The sequence below is a fragment of the Colobus angolensis genome, unplaced genomic scaffold (assembly GCF_000951035.1).
Source record: "Colobus angolensis palliatus isolate OR3802 unplaced genomic scaffold, Cang.pa_1.0 Scaffold8, whole genome shotgun sequence".
Taxonomy (NCBI): Eukaryota; Metazoa; Chordata; class Mammalia; order Primates; family Cercopithecidae; genus Colobus; species Colobus angolensis.
In genome coordinates this window covers 18,517,312-18,537,282 of record NW_012121820.1, presented here as the reverse complement: position 1 = coordinate 18,537,282, position 19,971 = coordinate 18,517,312, and the positions used below count along the sequence as shown (strand labels likewise).

Genomic DNA, 19,971 nt, shown 5'->3' with positions numbered 1-19,971 from the left:
TCCTTGCAACCTCTGTTTCCTTGAGTGTTCTCTATTCCATTATTCTGAATTATTTGAGAGCAGGATTTTGCCTTTCATATCTCCATCCCCGGCATCCAGCCCATCTAGTACCTGGAATATAGGCACTAGATCAAATGAATGGATTCTCCCCCCATCTTATAAACACTCCTTTGTTCATCTTTGGAGAATAGATTCATATCCCACTTGGATTTCAGTCTTAGCATTTGATTCCTAAACTAATCATTTGTCTTTGATGCCTGTACTCCCTTCCCTTTTTGGCCGGTAGTTAGAGGAGGAGAACCAGTCTGTGTGCAGCAGAATGGAGGCCGCAGAGCAGGCGAGAAACGCTTTGCAGGTAGACCTGGCGGAGGCAGAGAAGAGGAGGGAAGCCCTGTGGGAAAAGAACACTCACCTGGAGGTTCAGCTGCAGAAAGCTGAGGAGGCTGGGGCTGAGCTGCAGGCAGATCTCAGAGGCATCCAAGAAGAGAAGGAAGAAATTCAAAAGAAACTAAGCGAGGTAAGAAGGCAAAATGGACACCATCACATTTAGGTGTAATACATGCTCATTATAAAAAATTAAAACACTACAGAAATTATCTGGAAAGTGAAAAAGTCTTACTTCCTAGAAATGACCAGTGTTACTAGTTTGCAGTATATCTTCCAATTTGAAAAAAAGAATGCCTATAAGAATTCTTCACTGAGGCTGGGCGCGGTGTCTCATGCCTGTAATCCCAGCAGTTTGGGAGGCCGAGGCGGGCGGATCACGAGGTCAGAGGTTCGAGACCAGCCTGACCAACATAGTGAAACCCTGTCTCTACTAAAAATACATAAAGTAGCCTGGTGTGATGGCACGCACCTGTAATCCCAGCTACTCAGGAGGCTGAGGCAGGAGAATCTCGCTTGAACCTGGGAGGTGGAGGTTGCAGTGAGCCAAGATCGCGCCACTGCACTCCAACCTGGGCAACAGAATGACACTCTGTCTCAAAAAAACAAAAAGAATTCTTCACTAATTCTCCACTACTTCACACCACCCAGTTTGAATTAGAAGCTTCTCCTTATACTCTGGTAGCACTACATGCTTATTTTAACCACCACATTCCTCATGCTATAATTATCTGTTTATATGTCTTCACCATTAGACCAAAAGCTCTTTGAAGGCAAAGCTATGTCTTAGTTGTTTTTATTCCTCCAGCTTTTAGCTTAGTGCCTACCACATAACAGAGGCTGAGTAAATTTTTTTCCTGAGCCAATGAATGACCTGGCTCAAAGGTCTTCTTTCTCCTCTACACAACCTCTCATTGTCCTAATAATCGTACCGATTCTCCCTTCACAGAGTCCCTTTCTCGGGACATTGATGACTTTCTTCCTGGTATTATGTGTGCATCTTCTCAAGACTAAAACCTCCTTAGGGGCAGGTCTCAAGCTGTCCCTAGCACAGGGTCTTGCTCACAGGGGAGCATTCTTCCTGGGCTGGGGGATCTGTGGGCTGATCAGGGAAATAGATAACTGCCGCGTGCTATTGGATAAGCAATCCGGGCTCACAGAGCTGGGTCCAGATTCTCTGAAGAGCCAATGACCCTAACCTGGTGGTAGCGGCCCCAGGGGGAATCCAGCCTCTGCTCCATCTCTCACCACGTTCTTCCCCTCAGTCACATCACCAGCAGGAGGCAGCCATGACTCAGCTGGAGCAGCTACATCAGGAGGCAAAGCGACAGGAAGAAGTGCTTGCCAGGGCAGTCCAGGAGAAGGAGGCCCTAGTACGAGAGAAAGCGGCTCTGGAGGTGCGGCTGCAGGCTGTGGAGCGCGACCGGCAGGACCTCGCTGAACAACTCCAGGGGCTCAGGTAGGGCCCAGACTCAGTTCAGCCAAGCACAGAGAGAGCTTTGCAAGGCAAAGGCATGAAGCTAAGCTCCCTGCTGTAAGTATGAAGGTCCTAAATTGATTATGAATTTATAATTGCCCCCCTAACTTCTCCAGGTAGCCAGTACTTAGAACCCAACTCCTCTTGAGGAAGGGTAAGGGGCTTGATGGGTAAGAAACTCTTCTGATTCCTGAACCTCACAGCTCAGCCAAGGAGCTACTGGAGAGCAGTCTGTTTGAAGCCCAACAACAAAATTCTGTGATAGAGGTCACCAAGGGGCAGCTGGAGGTCCAGATTCAAACTGTCACTCAAGCCAAGGAAGTAATCCAAGGTGAGAACCCAACTGGAATGGGGCGCGCTCCATTCCATGGAGATGTTGAAAGACAGGAAGACAGTGGGAGACAATTAGAGGTCCTTCTCCAGCAGGGTGCAGGTCCTCTGAGATGAGAGTTGCTCATGAGGTCAGGGGAGAGGGAGAATTTTATTAGGTAAAAGGAGGGGGCAGAGGCCTGATCCTGTCCCTGGCATGTTAGGGGAAGTGAGGTGCCTGAAGCTGGAACTGGACACTGAACGGAGTCAGGCAGAGCAGGAGCGGGATGCTGCAGCCAGACAGCTGGCCCGGACTGAGCAAGAAGGGAAGACTGCCTTGGAGCAGCAGAAGGCAGCCCATGAGGAGGAGGTGAACCAGCTCCGGGAGAAATGGGTAAGTGGTCGATGTGGCTGGGGATGGCCTCCCTCCATGAGTGTTCCACCTGCTGCCTCTTGGTCCAGTTATTGCCGCTCGTATGAGTGAAATTTAGTCCCCAAGCTGTAAAATCCAACTTCCTGCTATTAAATGAGTTGATATATGAAAAGCACTAAGAGTAGTTCCTGGTATATAGTGGGCTATGTATTTGTGTTAGCCATTATTATTGTTGTTATGTTGGTGTGTACAGAGAATTGAGAGTGGACCCTGGGATTTACGATTATTAAACTGGCCTCAGGATGAAAACTGGGGAGAGGAATATCTTGGATGCATTCTTGTGCAGTTCAGAACTGTGTTTTGTCTTTTAATTATGTAATTTAGTCCATTTGGTTTTATTGTGATTTTAGTTGTATTTGGATTTATTTATGCCATCTTAGGTTATTTGTCCTACCTTTTTATATCTTTTTTTTTCTTTTGAGACGGAGTATCACTCTGTCCCTCAGGCTGGAGTGCAGTGGTGCGATCTTGGCCCACTGCAACCTCCACCTCCTGGGTTCAGGTGATTCTCCTGCCTCAGCCTCCTAAGTAGCTGGGATTACAGGTGTGCACCACCACACCCGGCTAATTTTTATATTTTTAGTAGAGACAGGGTTTCACCATGTTGGCCAGGCTGGTCTCAAACTGACCTCGTGATCCACCTGCCTCGGCCTCCTAAAGCGCAGGGTACAGCCGTTTTTATATCTTTTAGGGAGGGGAAAGTACCTTTCTTAACTTCTTTCAGAGGATTAAGTTGGGTGATTAAGTTGTATTCTTTTCTCACCTCTTTTTTCTCTCTGCGACTGTGGATGATATGTACTTTATTTTAAAAATCCTGTTAGTGGTTACCTTTAATATTTTTAAACATATACTTAATAAAATCTCAAGGTTCAGTAGTTTTACCCTTTTCCTGAATGATACAAGGGTCCTAGAACATTTTACCTGGGCCAGGCACAGTGGCTCACGCCTGTCATCTCAGCACTTTGGGAGGCTGAGGTGGGCAGATTGCTTGAGCCCAGGAGTTTGAGACCAGCCTAGACAACATGGCAAAACCCCATTCCCTACAAAAAAAAAAAATACAAAAATTAGCCAGGGATGGTGGTACACACTGTAGTCCCAGCTACTTGGAAGGCTGAGAGGGGAGGATCACTTGAGCCCAGGAGGTTAAGGCTGGGGTGAGCTGAGCATCACTGCATTCCAGCCTGAGCGACAGAGTGAGACCCTGTCTCAAAAAAAAAAAAAGAATGTTTTACTTGTTTCACTCCTAATTTATACGCTATTTTGTTCAGTGTGCTCAGTTCTAACTAGTTTAACACCACAAATTATGATTTTTTATTGTTTTATACAGTCAATATTTGTTCAGCTACAACAATGAATTTATACCTTTTCTGTTCACCATTCCTTCTTGCATATCAGACTTTCTATTGAGATTTATTTTTCTTTTGCCTGAAGTAGGATTTTCTTTGGTAGGGGTCTGTTGGTAGTTAATTGTCTGAAGATGTTTCTGTTTGATTTTTATTCTTTTATTGAGGCAGGGTCTCACTCTGTTACCCAGACTAGAGTGCAGTGGTGTGATCATGGCCTACTGCAGCCTCGACCTCCTGGGCTCAGGTGATCCTCCCACCTCAGCCTCCTGGGTAGCTGGGATTATAGGCATATGCCATCATGCCTGGCTAATTTTTTTTTTTTTTTTGTATTTTTGGTAGAGATGGGGTTTCACCATGTTTCCCAGGCTGGTCTCAAACTCCTGGGCTCAAGCGAGCCACCCGCCCTTGGCCTCCCAAAGTGTTGGGATTACAGATGTGAGCCACCACGCCCAGCCTACTTTTATTCTTGAAAGATAGTTTCTGGCTTTGTTCAGGGTTAAAAAAATAGATAGATAGATAGATAGATAGATAGATAGATAGATAGATAGATAGATTCACTAAGTAAAAAAATCAGATATAAGTTTCTAGGATGACAATTATTTTCTCTCAACATTGTTGGTATTGAGAAGTTAGCTTTCATTTTAATCATTCCACAATTTCTTGTGTTTATTTATTTATTTTTTATTTTTTTGAGACAGAGTCTTGCTCTGTCACCCAGGCTGGAGTGCAATAGTGCAATCTCGGCTCACTGCAACTTCCACCTCCTGAGTTCATGCAGTTATCCTGCCTCAGCCTCTAGAGTAGCTGGGATATGACAGGCATGTACCACCATGCCCGGCTAATTTTTTTGTATTTTTAGTAGAGATGGGGTTTCACCGTGTTGCCAGGCTGGTCTCAAACTCCTGGGCTCAAGTGATCCACCTGCCTTGGCCTCCCAGAGTGCTGGGATTAAAGGCGTGAGACCACGCCTAGCAATTTCTTGTGTTTAGATGTGTATTTCTTTTATTTGGTTGGAATTTCTTAGACTTCCTGAAGTTAAGATTTCATGTTGAAACATCAATTCTGGAAAATTCTCATGTATTATCTCTTCAATATTATGTCTTTCCTGCTGTCCTGCTTTTATTTATTTCCTATCCTCTTTAAAAAAAATTTTTTTTTGGCTGGTTGTGGTGGCTCATGCCTGTAATCCCAGCACTTTGGGAGGCTGAGTTGGGCGGATCACCTGAGGTCAGGAGTTCAAGCCTGACCTCATGGAGAAACCCCATCTCTACTAAATATACAAAATTAGCTGGGTGTGGTAGCACATCCCTGTAATCCTAGCTACTAGGGAGGCTGAGGCAGGAAAATCACTTGAACCTGGGAGGCAGAGGTTGTGATGAGCTGAGATGACACCATTGCACTCCAGCCTGGACACCAAGAATGAAACTCCATCTCAAAACGAAAAAAAATTTTTTAAATTACTTTTTTAGAGACAGGGTCTTGCCCTGTTACCCAGGCTGGAGTATAGTGGTACAATCATAGCTCACTGCAGCCTCAAACTCTTGAGCTCAAGTGATTCCTCCTGCCGCAGCCTCCAACTAGCTGGAACTACAGGCACGTGCCACCATGCCCAGCTAATTTTTTAATTTTAATTTTATTATTATTATTTTTTTTAGAGATGGGGTCTTGCTGTGTTGCCCAGGCTGGTCTCAAACTCCTGGGCTCAAGCTGTCCTCTCGCCTCAGCCTCCCACATAAGCTGGGACTACAGGTGCATGCCACCATACTTCTCTCTTTCCGTACTCTGGTTAGTTGTATGTCAGACCTTTTTACTCTGTCCTTCATGTATCTTCATTGCCTCTTGCATTTTACATGTTTACTTTTCTCTTCCTATGCTGTGTTCTGGATTATTTTTTTCAGATCTCTTATCTAGTTACTGATTTTCCTTTTAAGCTGCGTCGAATCTGATGTTTAGTCTATTCACCAAGTTTTAAATTTCACTTTTTAAGTTTTTTTTCTAGACATTCTATTTGGTTATTTTTTCATATCTTCTTGGTCATTTTTTTCAGTCTCTTTTCCCTAATTTGTATTTTCAGTCCCTTCTTTCAAACATATGAAACATACTTGTGTCCTGTCTAGTAATTGCAATAACTATTAATTAATGTTTTGGGGTCTGGTTCTGTAATTTGTTGTTTCTGTTGGCTCTTACTCATGGGCTTGTTTCCCTGTGGTTTTGTGATTCTTGACTATGAGCTCATGTTCTTTGGAAATTTTCCTTTTCTTTTCTTTTTTCTTTTTATATTTTCTTTTTTTCCCCCAGAGACCTTTGTTCTGAGGAAGTTTTTCTGTGGGAATCTTTTTAGGCCTGAGGCAAAGGAGTTTTTCCTCAGAGGATTTGTTTGTGCTTCTGTCAGGAAGCTGGAGGACTAGCATCCCAGGACCACCTTAAAGTAAATTTTCTGTGTAAAGTTTTTTGACCCACAGTCAGGCCCAGACCCCATGTGCAGCTCAGCTTGTGGTTATTACTTCTCAGAGGAGACTTTTTTCCTACCCTGTATCAAGGTTGAGATAAGCATATTTCCTTGATAATTTCCTTCTATAGAGTTTATTTTGTTTTGTCCCCTCTCCACATCCCTCCAGTTTCTCTTTTTCTCCCTTCCTCCCCATCTCTTCCTTCTTTTTGCCTTTTCCCCCTTAAGCTGAGATCACTGTAGCCCAGAGATAGGCATTTTTTTTTTTCCTTTTTAGAGATGGACTATCACTATGTTGCTCAGGCTGATCTTGAGCTCCTGAGCTCAAGGGATCCTCCTGTCTCAGCCTCCTGAATAGCTGGGACCACAGGCACAGTACACCATGTCTGACTTTTTGTTAAGGACTGTATACTAGGCTTTGCAGACCATACAGTCTCTGTCACAATTACCTAACTTTGCAATTGTAGTGCAAAAGCAGCCATATATAAACAAACGAGCATGACTGTGCTCAAATACAACTTTATGTATGGATAGTGAAATGTGAATTTCATATAATTTTCACATGTCACAAAACATTATTGTTTTTAACCATTAAAAATGTAAAGGCTGGATGCAGTGGCTCATGCTTATAATCCCACCACTTTGGGAGGCTGAGGCAGGACGATTGGTTGAGACCAACCAGGGCAACATAGCAAGACCCTGTCTCTTTAAAAAAAAAAAAAAAGCCTAAAAGGTAAAGGCTGAGTGCAGTGGCTCACACCTGTAATCCCAGCACTTTGGGAGGCCTAGGCGGGCAGACCACCTGAGGTCAGGAGTTCGAGACCAGTCTGGCCAACATGGTGAAACTCCATCTCTACTAAGAATACAAAAATATTAGCCGGGTGTGGTGGCACATACCTGTAGTCCCAGCTACTTGGGAGGCTGAGGCAGGACAATCGCTTGAACCTGAGAGGTGGAGGTTGCAGTGATCCGAGATTGCACCATTGCACTCCAGCCTGGGCGAGACTCTGTCTCAAAAAAAAAAAAGTAAAAACCACTGTTAGCTCACAGCCACAGAGCAACAGGTGGTGAGCCAGATTTGGCCCACATACTATAATTTGTTAACCCCAGTCCAGATTTTTGTTTGTTTGCTTGTTTTGTTTAGAGACAAGACCTTGCTCTGGTCACCCAAGCTAGAGTATACTGGCACAATAATAGCTCACTGCAGCCTCAAACTTCCAGGCTCAAGTGATACTCCTGCCTCAGCCTCCTGAGTAGCTAGAACTACAGGCATCTGCCTGGCCTTTTTTTCTTTCTTTTTTTTTTTTTATGAGACAAGGTCTTGCTCTGTCACTCAGGCTAGAGTGCAGTGGTACAATCATGGCTCACTACAGCCTCAACCTCATGGGCTCAAGTGATCCTCTCCAGCCTCCTGAGTAGCTGGGACCACGGGCATGAACCACCACGCCTGGCTAATTTTTGTATTTTTTTTTTTAATAGGTTATGTCATCTTACCTAGGCTGATCTTGAACTCCTGGGCTCAGGTAATCTGCCCACCTTGGCCTCCCAAAGTGCTGGGGATTACAGGCGTGAGCTACCACGCCCAGCCACCTGCCTTATTTTTATTTTTATTTATTTATTTTTTCAACCATCAATGGCATTTTATTTTGGAAGTTTCTATGTATTACATAGGTATTAACTTCCTTCCTCTCCTACTCCTCCCCACAAAATCCAGAAAGTTATTTTTATACATAAACAACTGAACATGTAAAAATCTCGGGCCTAATTTCTCTAAAGTCTTGGGTTAAAAGAACTTGAGAGGCACTTCTCCTTTCTGAGAGGACTGCTTCTTGAGGATTCATGGTCTGTCCTTTGCTCACTATAGATTTCTCCTCTTCTCTGAAAAAAAGATGGTCAGTGCTTCTGCTTCCTTTTAATAAACTAATTTCTTGATTATTATACATTATTATTCCCCACTTGACACCTTCTTAGAAACTTGATTGTTGGATGCATTTTTCATTTGGCAAAAATTCAGTGTGGCTTTGCATGGGATGTCTGAAGTGTCAGAAACAGCAGTGTTGATGTTCTGGTTTTGAGAGGGAAAATATATAGAGAGATGCATACATTCCCTAGAATAACAAATGTACGACTGAAATAGGGTGTGCATAGAGTTAAAAGGGCTGATAGACACTACTTGGTTTGGAATTCTGTGGCTGTCAACAATCAAGGACTGCAGTGTAGGCCAGAATACAAATCTCCTTAGGAAGACGTTTGGTTAGGCAAAACCACTGAGAAATGACAGTGTCTGCTTCATTGTTAGATGTATATCAGAGCAGACATGCACAAGAAGCAGCATTATGAGTCATATGTAGTAAGTAGTCACCTATCGATAAACAGGGTCATTTGTGCAAATGCTCTGGCAACCTAGGCACTGGGGGAAGAGAAAAGAAGCATCCTATTAAAATATACTTCCATCTCTAACTCACCCAAGACCCCAGGCCTCCTAAGCTTCATGATTTGCAAAGCCAAAATGAAATTTAGCATTACATGTCATTCTATGTCATCTGGAAGCTGGTCCACTGGGGCCATCTCAGAAGAGCTGCTCAAGAGGGTAGCAAGTCTACCCAGAAGGGTATGCCTTATTGATCTTCACATCATCCACAGGGAAGTCCTGGGAGTTTGTTTCTACCATTCCCACGTGATTTACCATTCTTATGCCCTGGCACACTCGGCCAAAAATGGTGTGTTTGCCGTCGAGCCACTGTGTGGGGGCGAGGGTCACAAAGAACTGGCTGCCATTGGTGTCTGGCCCCGCATTGGCCATTGCGAGAATTCCAGCCCCCGTGAATTTCAGATCTGGATGAAGTTCATCTTCAGACTGTTTGCCATAGATAGATGCACACCTCGACCTGTCCCTGTTGGGTCACCTCCTTGGATCATGAAGTCTGATAATTTCGGTGGAATTTTGTACTGTTGTAGTAACCTTGATGAGCCAACTCAGCAAAGTTCTTACAGGTCTTTGGAGCATGCTTCCAGTACAGCTCCAGCACAATGATTCCCATGCTGGTCTCCAAGTAAACATTGGGTGGCTGCCAGGAATCTGGGGGAATTGCTGCCATAACGAAGCCGGCAGCAGAATGTTTCTCTAGCAATTGCCTTTATTTTTATTTTAAATTCTAAATTACATTGGCATTGGGTGAAAGATAGTGGATTTACTTTTTTTTTTTTGGAGACAGAGTCTTGCTCTGTTGCCTAGGCAGTGGTGCTATTTCAGCTCCGCCTCCTGGGTTCAACCAATTCTCATGCTTCAGCCTTCCACGTAGCTGGGATTATAGGCATGTGCCACTACACCTGGCTAATTTTTGTATTTTTGGTAGAGACTAGGTTTCACCACATCAGCCAGGCTGGTCTTGAACTCCTGACCTTAAGACAAGGTCTTGCTGTCGCCCAGGCTGGAGTGCAGTGGTACAACTCTAGCTTACTGCAGCTTCAAACTCCTGGGTTTAAGCAACCCTTCTGCCTCAGCCTCCAGACTAGCTAGGACTACAGGCATGCACCATCATGCCTGGCTAATTTTTTTTTTTTTTTTTTGTAGAGATGTGATCTCGCTTTGTTGCCTAGGCTGGTCTCGAACTCCTAGCTTCGAGCAGTCCTCCTGCCTCAACCTCCCAAAGTGTTGGGATTATAGGTGTGAGCCACCAAACCTGGCTTATACCACAAGTCTTGCTTTGCTTTTGGCTTCTGTGGAATTTTTATTATTTTCCTGCTGGTTCTGTGACATTAAAATACATATTTAATATTTTATCCAGCACTTTTTGCTATTTCATAGCTGGAGGGTTCAGAGATCTTGTTTATCAAGTATCTGGAAATGGAAGTTGACTTGTGCTTTATGTGTATTTATAATTTGATTGTTATTATGAGGCAGGCTTATTGGCAAGATGATAACCAGAAGTTTGCTTATTTTTGGAATTATGTGCCTAGTCTATAGTCGGTGCTTAAAAGTATTTGCTGAGTGAACACTATCCAGAAGGCAGTTCCCTAGCAGGAATCAGATGTATACCATGTACTGAAAACTCTGTAAATAAAAGATGCTATGAAACTTCTGAATGGTAAACCAGCTACCTATGTGGCCTTGGTTTCCCTAAAAGGATTGACTGTAGTGGCCATATTTGGGTCATAAAAGGGCCTTTTCTCTCTTTTCCTTTTCTCTCATTCAGCTAATCCTCCTGACTTCTGATTGTCCCACTTTACTGTTTATCTATGATTGAGTAGGTTAACTGCTCTCTTACAACTCTCGACAGCCTGTTAGTTTTAACAGTGACTGCCTTCTCCTGGAATCCTAGCAATTAGAAACACTCTTGGGAGGCCAGGCATGGTGGCTCACACCTGTAATCCCAGCACTTTGGGAGGCCTGAGTGTGTGGATTGCCTGAGATCAGGAGTTCGAGACCAGTCTGGCCAACATGGTGACACCCCGTCTCTACTAAAAATACAAAAAAAATACCAGGTGTGGTGGTGTGCACCTGTAATCCCAGCTACTTGGGAGGCTGAGGCAGGGGAATTGCTTGAACCAGGGAGGTGGAGGTTGCAGTGAGCCGAGATCACACCACTGCACTCCAGCCCGGGCAAGAGTGAGACTCTGTCTCAAAGAAAAAAAAAAAAAGAAACACTTTTGGCAGTTGTATTCTTTATTCTTCCATCTACTGCCTGTCTCCCCTTTAAGAGTAATGATATTGGACACTTATTAAGCACTTCTCCATGCTAAGCACCATGCTGAATGCTTTATTCAGACAATAAAGGTGAATAAATGCATAGAGAAGTCACTCAGGGCTGGGCACAGTAGCTCACACCTGTAATCCCAACAATTTGGGAGGCCAAGGTGGAAGGATCTCTAGAGCCCAGGAGTTTGAGACCAGCCTGGGCAACATAGCAAGATCCCCATCTCTGAATAAATAAAATATAAAAAGAGAAGTCAGGGTTACATGGCTAATAAGGGGTAGATAAGGGATTCAGGGCCCAAACTCCAAACCATTTCTGCTTTGTCCATCTCTGTAATGTCCCTTCCGAATGGTTGCTTAGCTGCTGTTGTATTCCATCACTTGGCTGCCCATTTATTTTAGATAGATGTAGTTATTAGGAAATTCATATTGAACCAAAATCTATTACCAGGAACAAATGAGCCTTAGATTTGCTTGAAATACCCCACCAACGTGGTTGCTTTCCTCTAGGCATGTTACAATTTACTCATGTCCCAGTGTGAAGGTGGCACTTTGAACTGGGCAGAATATTCCGTTCTTGGTCATACCAGCAATGCTGGACTGTTACTTCCTACACATCTCAGAATTAGCTCTTCTTGTAGCTATAACACACTTCTAACTCACATAGAGCAAATAGATCAGTTTTTTTAACACTTGCAACTGCTATTAACATTCATCTTTTTTATGTTTTTACAGTTGGCTTTGGCTTTTTGTAGTCACATACTTTGCCACTGAGCTGCACCCTCTGTCTTTGGCTTTTTGAACCAGAGGGTAAAATGATTTGTCATTCATGACTGTCCTATAACTGTGACATTACACATTGCTGGGTTTTATAAGGAAGAACAAAGGAAGACCTCTTTTTTTCTTTTTATTATTATTCTTTTGAGACACGGTCTCACTCTGTTGCCCAGGCTGGAGTGTAGTGGCGTGATCAGGGCTTACTGCAGCCTCACCCTCAAGGCCCTCCTGGCCTCAAGTGATCCTCCTACCTCAGCCTCCTAAGTAGCTGGGACCACAGGAGTGAACCACCACACCCGACTAATTTTTGTATTTTTTTGTAGATAAAGGGTTTCATCATGTTGCCTAGGCTGGTCTCAAACTCTTGGGCTCAAGTGATCATCATTCCTCAGCCTCGCAAAGTGATGGGATAATATGCGTGAACTACCATGTCCAGCCAGACCACTGTCAATTGTATGGTCTGGGAAGGCTTCACCAAGGAAGTGTCAGTTTAGCTGTGAGGAATGATGGAGTGGGGATGGAGAAGGGCTTTCCAAGTAGAAGGAAACATGAGTAAAGGCTTTGAGGCATGAATGTGTTGGCAGGGCGCACTGGCTCACACCTGTAATCCTAGCATTTTGGGAGGCCGAGGCACGCAGATCAGTTGAGGTTAGGAGTTCAAAACCAGCCTGGCCAACATGGTGAAACCCTGTCTCTACTAAAAATACAAAAAAATTATCTGGGAATGGTGGCGGGCACCTGTAATCCCAGCTACTTGGGAGGCTGAGGCAGGAGAATCACTTGAACCTGGGAGGCGGAGGTTGCAGTGAGCCAAGATCACACCGCTGCACTCCAGCCTGGGCAACAGAGCTAGAGTTCATCTTAAAAAAAAAAAGAAAGTGGGCCAGGTGCGGTGGCTCACGCCTGTAATCCTAGCACTTTGGGAGATCGAAGCGGGCAGATCGCGAGGTCAGGAGTTCAAGACCAGCCTGACCAACATGGTGAAACCCTGTCGCTACTAAAAATACAAAAAATTAGCCAGATGTGGTGGCAGGCACCTGTAGTCCCAGCTACTCAGGAGGCTGAGGCAGGAGAATGGTGTGAACCCGGGAGGCGGAGCTTGCAGTGATCTGAGATTGCGCCACTGCACTCCAGCCTGGGCAACAGAGCACGACTCCGTCTCAAAAAAAAAAAAAAAAAAAGAAACTGTTTAGTGTGTTCAGGGGCCTACAAGGAGGCAAGTGTGTGTGTGTGTAGCCAAGCTGTAGTGAATGAGGGGGAAAGCTGCACAGGATGACACTTGGAAGGATGAAACACTAGAGGCATTCCCATTACATGAATAAGCAATGACAAATTTACAAGCATTTTAAAGGAAAAGTTCAGGGAATACTAATGTGATGATGATGCTGGCTGTTGTGTATTGCCCGCTTTCTGTGTGCTAAGCACATTTAAAGTGATTCACATGACTTATCTCCATCCTCAGTACAACCTGAGGAGAATGACACTGTTGTTATCCACATTTTAATAGATGAAGAAACTGAGGCACAGAGATGTTTAGAAATTGAGATCATGCTAGTAGTGGTAGATTAAAGATTTTCGCCAGGCACGGTGGCTCAAGCCTGTAATCCCAACACTTTGGGAGGCCAAGGCAGGCAGATCACCTGACCAACATGGAGAAACCCTCTCTCTACTAAAAATACAAAATTAGCCGGACGTGGTGGCGCATGCCTGTAATCCCAGCTACTCGGGAGGCTGAGGCAGGAGATTCGCTTGAACCTAGGATGTGGGGGTTGCAGTGAGCTGAGATTGTGCCATTGCACTCTGGCCTGGGCGACAAGAGCGAAATTCTGTCTCAAAAAAAAAAAAAAAAAGATTCTCACCCAGGCAGCCCAACTCCAGAGCCCTTCACCTCTATCCTGGGCACCTAATAGAGGGTCCTGAACTAGTCAGAGAGCTTGGGAAAGCTTTGGTGGCTGGAGGACCTCTAAGATAAGCAACAGCCCTCTCCTAATGCTCTTATATAATACAGGGAGACATCCTCACTGGGCCAGGCCTGATTCTTCAGGGCCTAACTCTGCAACCCTGAGTAAAGGAGAGCAGGCAGCAGACAGCCAGAATTGGCCAGCTCAGTTCATTGTTACAACTGTCAACCACGATGTGGCTGCTTTAAAGATAACAAATACGGAGCTGTGTGCGGTGGCGTGCCCCTGTAGTCTTAGCTACTCAGGAGGCTGAGGCAGGAGGATCACTTGAGCCCAGGAGTTCAAGTCCAGCCTAGGCAACATAGTGAGACCCCATCTCTAAAAACAAAAATGCCTAGGCTAGGCACAGTGGCTCACGCCTGTAATCCCAGCACTTTGGGAGGCCGAGGCAGGCAGATCACTTGAGGTCAGGAGTTCGTGACCAGCCTGGCAACATGGTGAAACCCCATCTTTACTAAAAATACAAAAATTAGCTGGGCATGGTGGGGGGCACTTGTAGTCCCAGCTACTGAGGAGACTGAGATAGGAGAATCACTTGAACCTGAGAGGTGGAGGTTGCAGTGAGCAGAGATGGTGCCACTGCAATCCAGCCTGGGTGACAGGGCAAAACTCCGTCTCCAAAAAAAATAAAAAAATAGAAATACATTTTAAAACCCAGATACCTGTAGCATATATAAGGGACAATTGTAGTTTGGAAGGTACTTCCACATGTATTACATCATTTGATTTTTTAAAATTACTCTCATATGGTTGTCATAAAATTTGTTAAGATAGATAAGGCAGGGATTATTAGCCTCGCTTTGCAGATGAGGAAACAGGCTTAGAGAGGTACCAGGGTCACCCAGCTAGTGAGTAGTAGAAAGACTTTGTTTTTCCAATCCAGTTCTCCTGCCTCCTCTCCTCACCCATTTGGTTCTTATGGTGTTTCCTTCATGTGACCAGGAGAAGGAGCGCTCCTGGCACCAGCAGGAGCTGGCGAAGGCTCTGGAGAGCTTAGAGAGGGAAAAAGTGGAGCTGGAAATGAGGCTAAAGGAGCAGCAGACAGAAATGGAGGCCATCCGGGCCCAGAGGGAAGAAGAACGAACCCAGGCAGAGAGTGCCCTGTGCCAGGTGAGAAGCTGGGAGGATTGAAGCTGCCCGTCCAATCAGCGATCTCCTTACCTTTGACCACTTCCTTTTCCACTCCCAAGAGTAGTGCTGCAGAGGGGCTTCCAGAATAGAGCGTAGCTACCCACTCTGCTACCAGTGAGCAGGGTGGTCCACACCATTAGCCACAGTTCCGGCAGTATGTCATACTTCCTGAGGGAGGGCTGACATGTACCACATCCTGTCAGCTTGCAAACCAGTGGTAATCTTTGCACTTCCTTGTTCTGAACCCATGGGTTGAGACCTTCCTTTGTCCTCAGCCCCTTCTCATTTGCTAGAAGAGCCCTAGAGCAGCTGGGATGTGCTCGTGGCCTCATTGGTGAGCATGGTAACCCTGAGCCAACAAGCCCTTACCCTCCTACCCCTCCACAGATGCAGCTGGAAACAGAGAAGGAGAGAGTATCCCTCCTGGAGACACTGCTGCAGACCCAGAAGGAGCTAGCAGATGCCAGCCAACAACTGGAACGGCTGAGGCAGGACATGAAAGTCCAGAAGTTAAAGGAGCAGGTATGGAGGGTGGACTCGGGAGTAGGGGAGAAAGGGGCACTCATTTACCCATTCAACCACGAGGAGTTCTTGGGCAGTTCTTATGTGCCAGGCCCTGTGCTAAGTGCTGACACATGACAAGTACATAAAGGTATGGCACAGGCCGGGTGGGGTAGATCACGCCTGTAATCCCAGCACTTTGGCAGTCCAAAGGCGGGTGGATCACCTAAGGTCTGGAGACCAGCCTGGGCAACATGGTGAAACCTCATCTCTACTGAAAATACAAAAATTAGCTTGGTATGGTGGCGGGCACCTGTAATCCCAGCACATTGGGAGGCCGAGGCAGGCAGATCAATTAAGGTTGGGAGTTCGAGACCAGCCTGGCCAACCTGGTGAAACCCCATCTCTACAAAAATACAAAAATTAGCTGGGCATGGTGGCGTTTGCCTATAATCCCAGCTGCTTGGGAGGCTGAGGCAGGAGAATGGCGTGAACCTGGGAGGTGGAGATTGCAGTGAGCCAAGATCGCGCCACTGCACGCCAGCCTGGGTGACAGAGCGAGACACAAAAAAAAGAAAAAAAAAAGAAACCAGCTCCATGATACAACATAGGTGAACCTTGAAAATATCAGGTTAAGTGGAAGAGCCCATCACAAGAGGCCATATATTATATATGATATGATTCCATCTATATGAAACACCAAGAATAGGCAACTCTATAGAGGCAGAAAGCAGGTTTACGGTGGGGAGTGGGGTGGGGAATGGGGAGTGACAGTGAATGGGCACAGGGTTTATTTTGGGATTGATGGAAATGTTCTAAACTTGATTGCAGTGATAGTTGCACAACTCTGAATATCCTAAAATCCACTACATTGTATATGTTAAATGAGTGAATTGTATGGTATATGAATTATATCTCAAGCCATGTAAAAGAAATGCCTGGCATGGGAAGAGCACTTTAGGCAGAGGAAACACCTGTCACAAGGGCCCTGTGACACAGAAGAGGGCTTGGGAGGTTCAAGGACAAAAAGGAGGCAGTGTGGCTCCAGCTTGATAAACTCAGGGGCGAGTGGAGTGGTAGCCAGAAGCCCTTTGTCAGCCATTGTAGGAGCTTGGATTTTGTTCTAAGGGCAGTGGGAAACTGTTGGGTGGTATGTATGTATGTATGTATTTATGTATTTGGGACTGAGTCTTGCTCTGTCACCCAGGCTAGAGTGCGGTGGCACCATCTCAGCTCACTACAACCTCCGCCTCCCGGGTTCAAGCAATTCTTGTGCCTCAGCCTCCCAAGTAGCTGGGATTACAGGTGCCTGCCACCTTGCCCGGCTAATTTTTGTATTTTTAGTGGAGAACGGGTTTCACCATGTTGGCCAGGCTGGTCTCAAACTCCTGACTTCAAGTTATCCACCCACCTCGGTTTCCCAAAGTGTTGGGATTACAGGTGTAAGCCACCGTGCCTGGCCAGTTGGGTGGTATTTAAAAAGCAGGGGTGGGATATGATTTATTTGTATATACATATACACATGCATATACATACATGTGTACGTATTTTTAAATACTTTAGCTGCTGAGTAGAGAATAGTGTGTGTGTGTGTTTTAGGGGATCATGGCATCAAGTGGAAGTAGGGATACAGTTAGGAGACTGTTGCCATGGTCTAGGTGAGAGACTGTTACCAACTCGTGGACCCTGACCAAGAAACCTGGGTGAGCCAGTGTACTTTGTGAGGGAGGAGAGGGACTAGGAAGTGAGATGGTGAGGTGGAAACAATGTGGATTGCTGGCTCCTGCCTCAACTTTTGCCACGCCACCAGAAAAAAACAGTATTTATACAACATGGATTTCCTTTACTCACTGATGTCTTATCCCTCTTCAGGAGACCACTGGAATGCTACAGACCCAGCTCCAGGAGGCTCAGCGGGAGCTGAAGGAGGCAACCCAGCAGCACAGAGATGACCTTGCTGCCCTCCAAGAAGAGAGCAGCTCCCTGCTGCAGGATAAGATGGACCTGCAGAAGCAGGTCCCCTCCTCCTCCCCACCCAGTCCCATGGTCCTTCCCCAACACAGCCAGGCCTTCCCACTTCCTCCTGCAGGACAGGGAGAACCTTGGCCCTGCTGCCTGGTTTGGGAGGGTAGATGGGTGGGCCAAAGTACTGAGTGGAAAATTAGAGGGTGTTCAGAGTTGAGCGTGTGCCTCTCAGAGCCCTGGGAGAGTGACCTCTTTCTCTGTAACGGTCGCAGAGCTTGTATTTTCCCCGGCTGTCTCAGTTTCAATTGTTCTTTCCGTCCTTGCCATAAATCTAATATCTTTACGTACTAGGTTGCTTCTCATAATCCTATATCAAATGATGCTCTGACTTTTCATTTTTTAAAAAGCAATCACAATTCATGTTTTGACTTTGGGAGTAGTTATAGTCAGCCTTTTTTTCCTTATTTTTGGTGGGGGAGACAGGGTCTCACTATGTCACCCAGGCTGAAGTGCAGATCACAGCTCACTGCAGTGTTGACTTCCCAAGCTCAAGCAATTCTCCCGCCTCAGCCCCCTGAGTAGCTGGGACTACAGATGTGTGCCATTACACCTGGCTAATTTTTAAATTTTTATAGAGACAGGGTCTCACTATGTTGCCCAGGCTGATCTCAAACTCCTGGTCTCAAGCAATCTGCCTGCCTTGGCCTCCCGAAGTGTTGAGATTACAAGTGTGATTCACTGCACCTGGCCCAGCAAAGATTTTTATTTGTGCCTGCCTCTATGCAGCATATGTGAGGCTGGGAAGCAGATGACCAAGCCGAATTGTATTGAGGAAGGGGGTGGTTAAGAACAATGTGTAGGGATTGGTGGAACTGCCAGAGCATTGGAAATGGCCACTGACTATGGTAAACCTCGAAGGACCCTGAAGCCCTAGATGAGGAGCATCTTCCCACCGGCCCCCTGCCCTGCCATCTTGGTCTTCATGCCCTTAACTTTCCAGGTGGAGGACTTGAAGTCTCAGCTGGTGGCCCAGGATGACTCCCAGAGGCTGGTGGAGCAAGAGGTTCAGGAGAAGCTGAGACAGACCCAGGAGTATAACCGAATTCAGAAGGAACTGGAGAGAGAGAAGGCCAGGTAGGCTAGATAGGCCATGGACGTGGCTTTTGTCTATTTGGCTGCCATGGTCACTGTGATATTGAGAGTTGTTTGCTCAGGCCACCTTGTCTTTCATGTAGCCATGTGGAGAGGACATGGTTCCTGTCTTAAAAGCTTGAACTTCATTTATTTAGTAAATATTTCAAGAACACCCATTATGCACCAGGCACTGTGCCTGGGGATACAGTGATACCCTGCCCCGAAATAATTTATAGCTTTGTGGGAAAGACATTAATCAAATAATAACTCAAATTATTACAGATTATGACACATGGAGGAAACAGGGTGAGAGAGAAGAGACCTACTTTAGAACTGTTGTTAGGGAAGGCCTTTCTCAGGAAGTTGGATTTAAACTGAGCACTCAGCATGAAGTGGAGCTACCCATGTAAGAGGGTAGGGGGAGTTCTATTCTGTAACAGGAGAGTCATGTGCAAAGGCCATAAGGCAGATAAAAGTTTACAGTGTTTGGTGGAACTGAAAGAGTGGTCGGAGCCTGACTGGATTGTGACTGGAGCTTGGTGAATAAGGAGAGTGGCATGAGCTGGGCAGGTCCACAGCATTCAGGATTTGGTAGGTCACAGCAAGGAGTTCGTAGTTTGAGTTTCATAGGAAACCTCTGGAGAATTTTAAGCAGGGAAATTGATATAATCCAACTTATGATGTATTTGAAGGGATTATAATGACATGAGACATCAGGAGTGACAGAAGACCATTCAGAGTAAAGAGCAGCCTGTACTCTTAGTGCTGCGGGAATTTGAGAAGGGGATGGGCTGGATGCGGTGTCCCACGACTGTAATCCCAGCACTTTGGGAGGCTAAGGTGGGCAGATCTCTTGAGGTCAGGAATTCAAGACCAGCCAGGTCAACATGTCTACTAAAAATACCAAAAAAATTAGCTGGGCGTGGTGGTGGGTGCCTGTAATACCAGCTACTTGGAAGGCTGAGGCAGGAGAATTGCTTGAACCAGGAGGCGGAGGTTGCAGTGAGCTGAGATCACGCCACTGCACTCCCGCCTCAGTGACAGAGTGAGACTCCATCTCAAAACAAAACAAAACAAAAACACGGAGTTTGAGAAGGGACAAATCATTTTGGTGATGAAACTAGAGGCAGGAAGACAAGTTAGGCTGGTACAGTCGTCCTGATGATCCTAAAGCTAAACCAAGGTAGGGTAGTGGGGAAGAGGAGGAGAGAAGAGATTTAAAGGATGTTAAGGGGCCGGGCGCGGTGGCTCAAGCCTGTAATCCCAGCACTTTGGGAGGCCGAGACGGGCGGATCACGAGGTCGGGAGATCGAGACCATCCTGGTCTACAAGGTGAAACCCCGTCTCTACTGAAAAATACAAAAAACTAGCCGGGCGAGGTGGCGGGCGCCTGTAGTCCCAGCTACTC

General features: G+C 45.8%; 1 protein-coding gene across 1 annotated transcript in view; it reads left to right on the top strand.

Moving 5' to 3' along the window:
• CEP250 (centrosomal protein 250kDa) overlaps window positions 1-19,971 on the top strand; it is a 60,101-nt gene that overhangs the window by 23,498 nt on the left and 16,632 nt on the right. Inside the window, exons 17-24 of the mRNA XM_011929157.1 lie at window positions 287-517; window positions 1,650-1,843; window positions 2,065-2,192; window positions 2,395-2,564; window positions 14,775-14,942; window positions 15,351-15,485; window positions 17,337-17,480; window positions 18,430-18,563. Of these exons, the coding sequence (XP_011784547.1) occupies window positions 287-517; window positions 1,650-1,843; window positions 2,065-2,192; window positions 2,395-2,564; window positions 14,775-14,942; window positions 15,351-15,485; window positions 17,337-17,480; window positions 18,430-18,563 (1,304 nt within the window). The remainder of the gene's footprint in view (window positions 1-286; window positions 518-1,649; window positions 1,844-2,064; window positions 2,193-2,394; window positions 2,565-14,774; window positions 14,943-15,350; window positions 15,486-17,336; window positions 17,481-18,429; window positions 18,564-19,971) is intronic.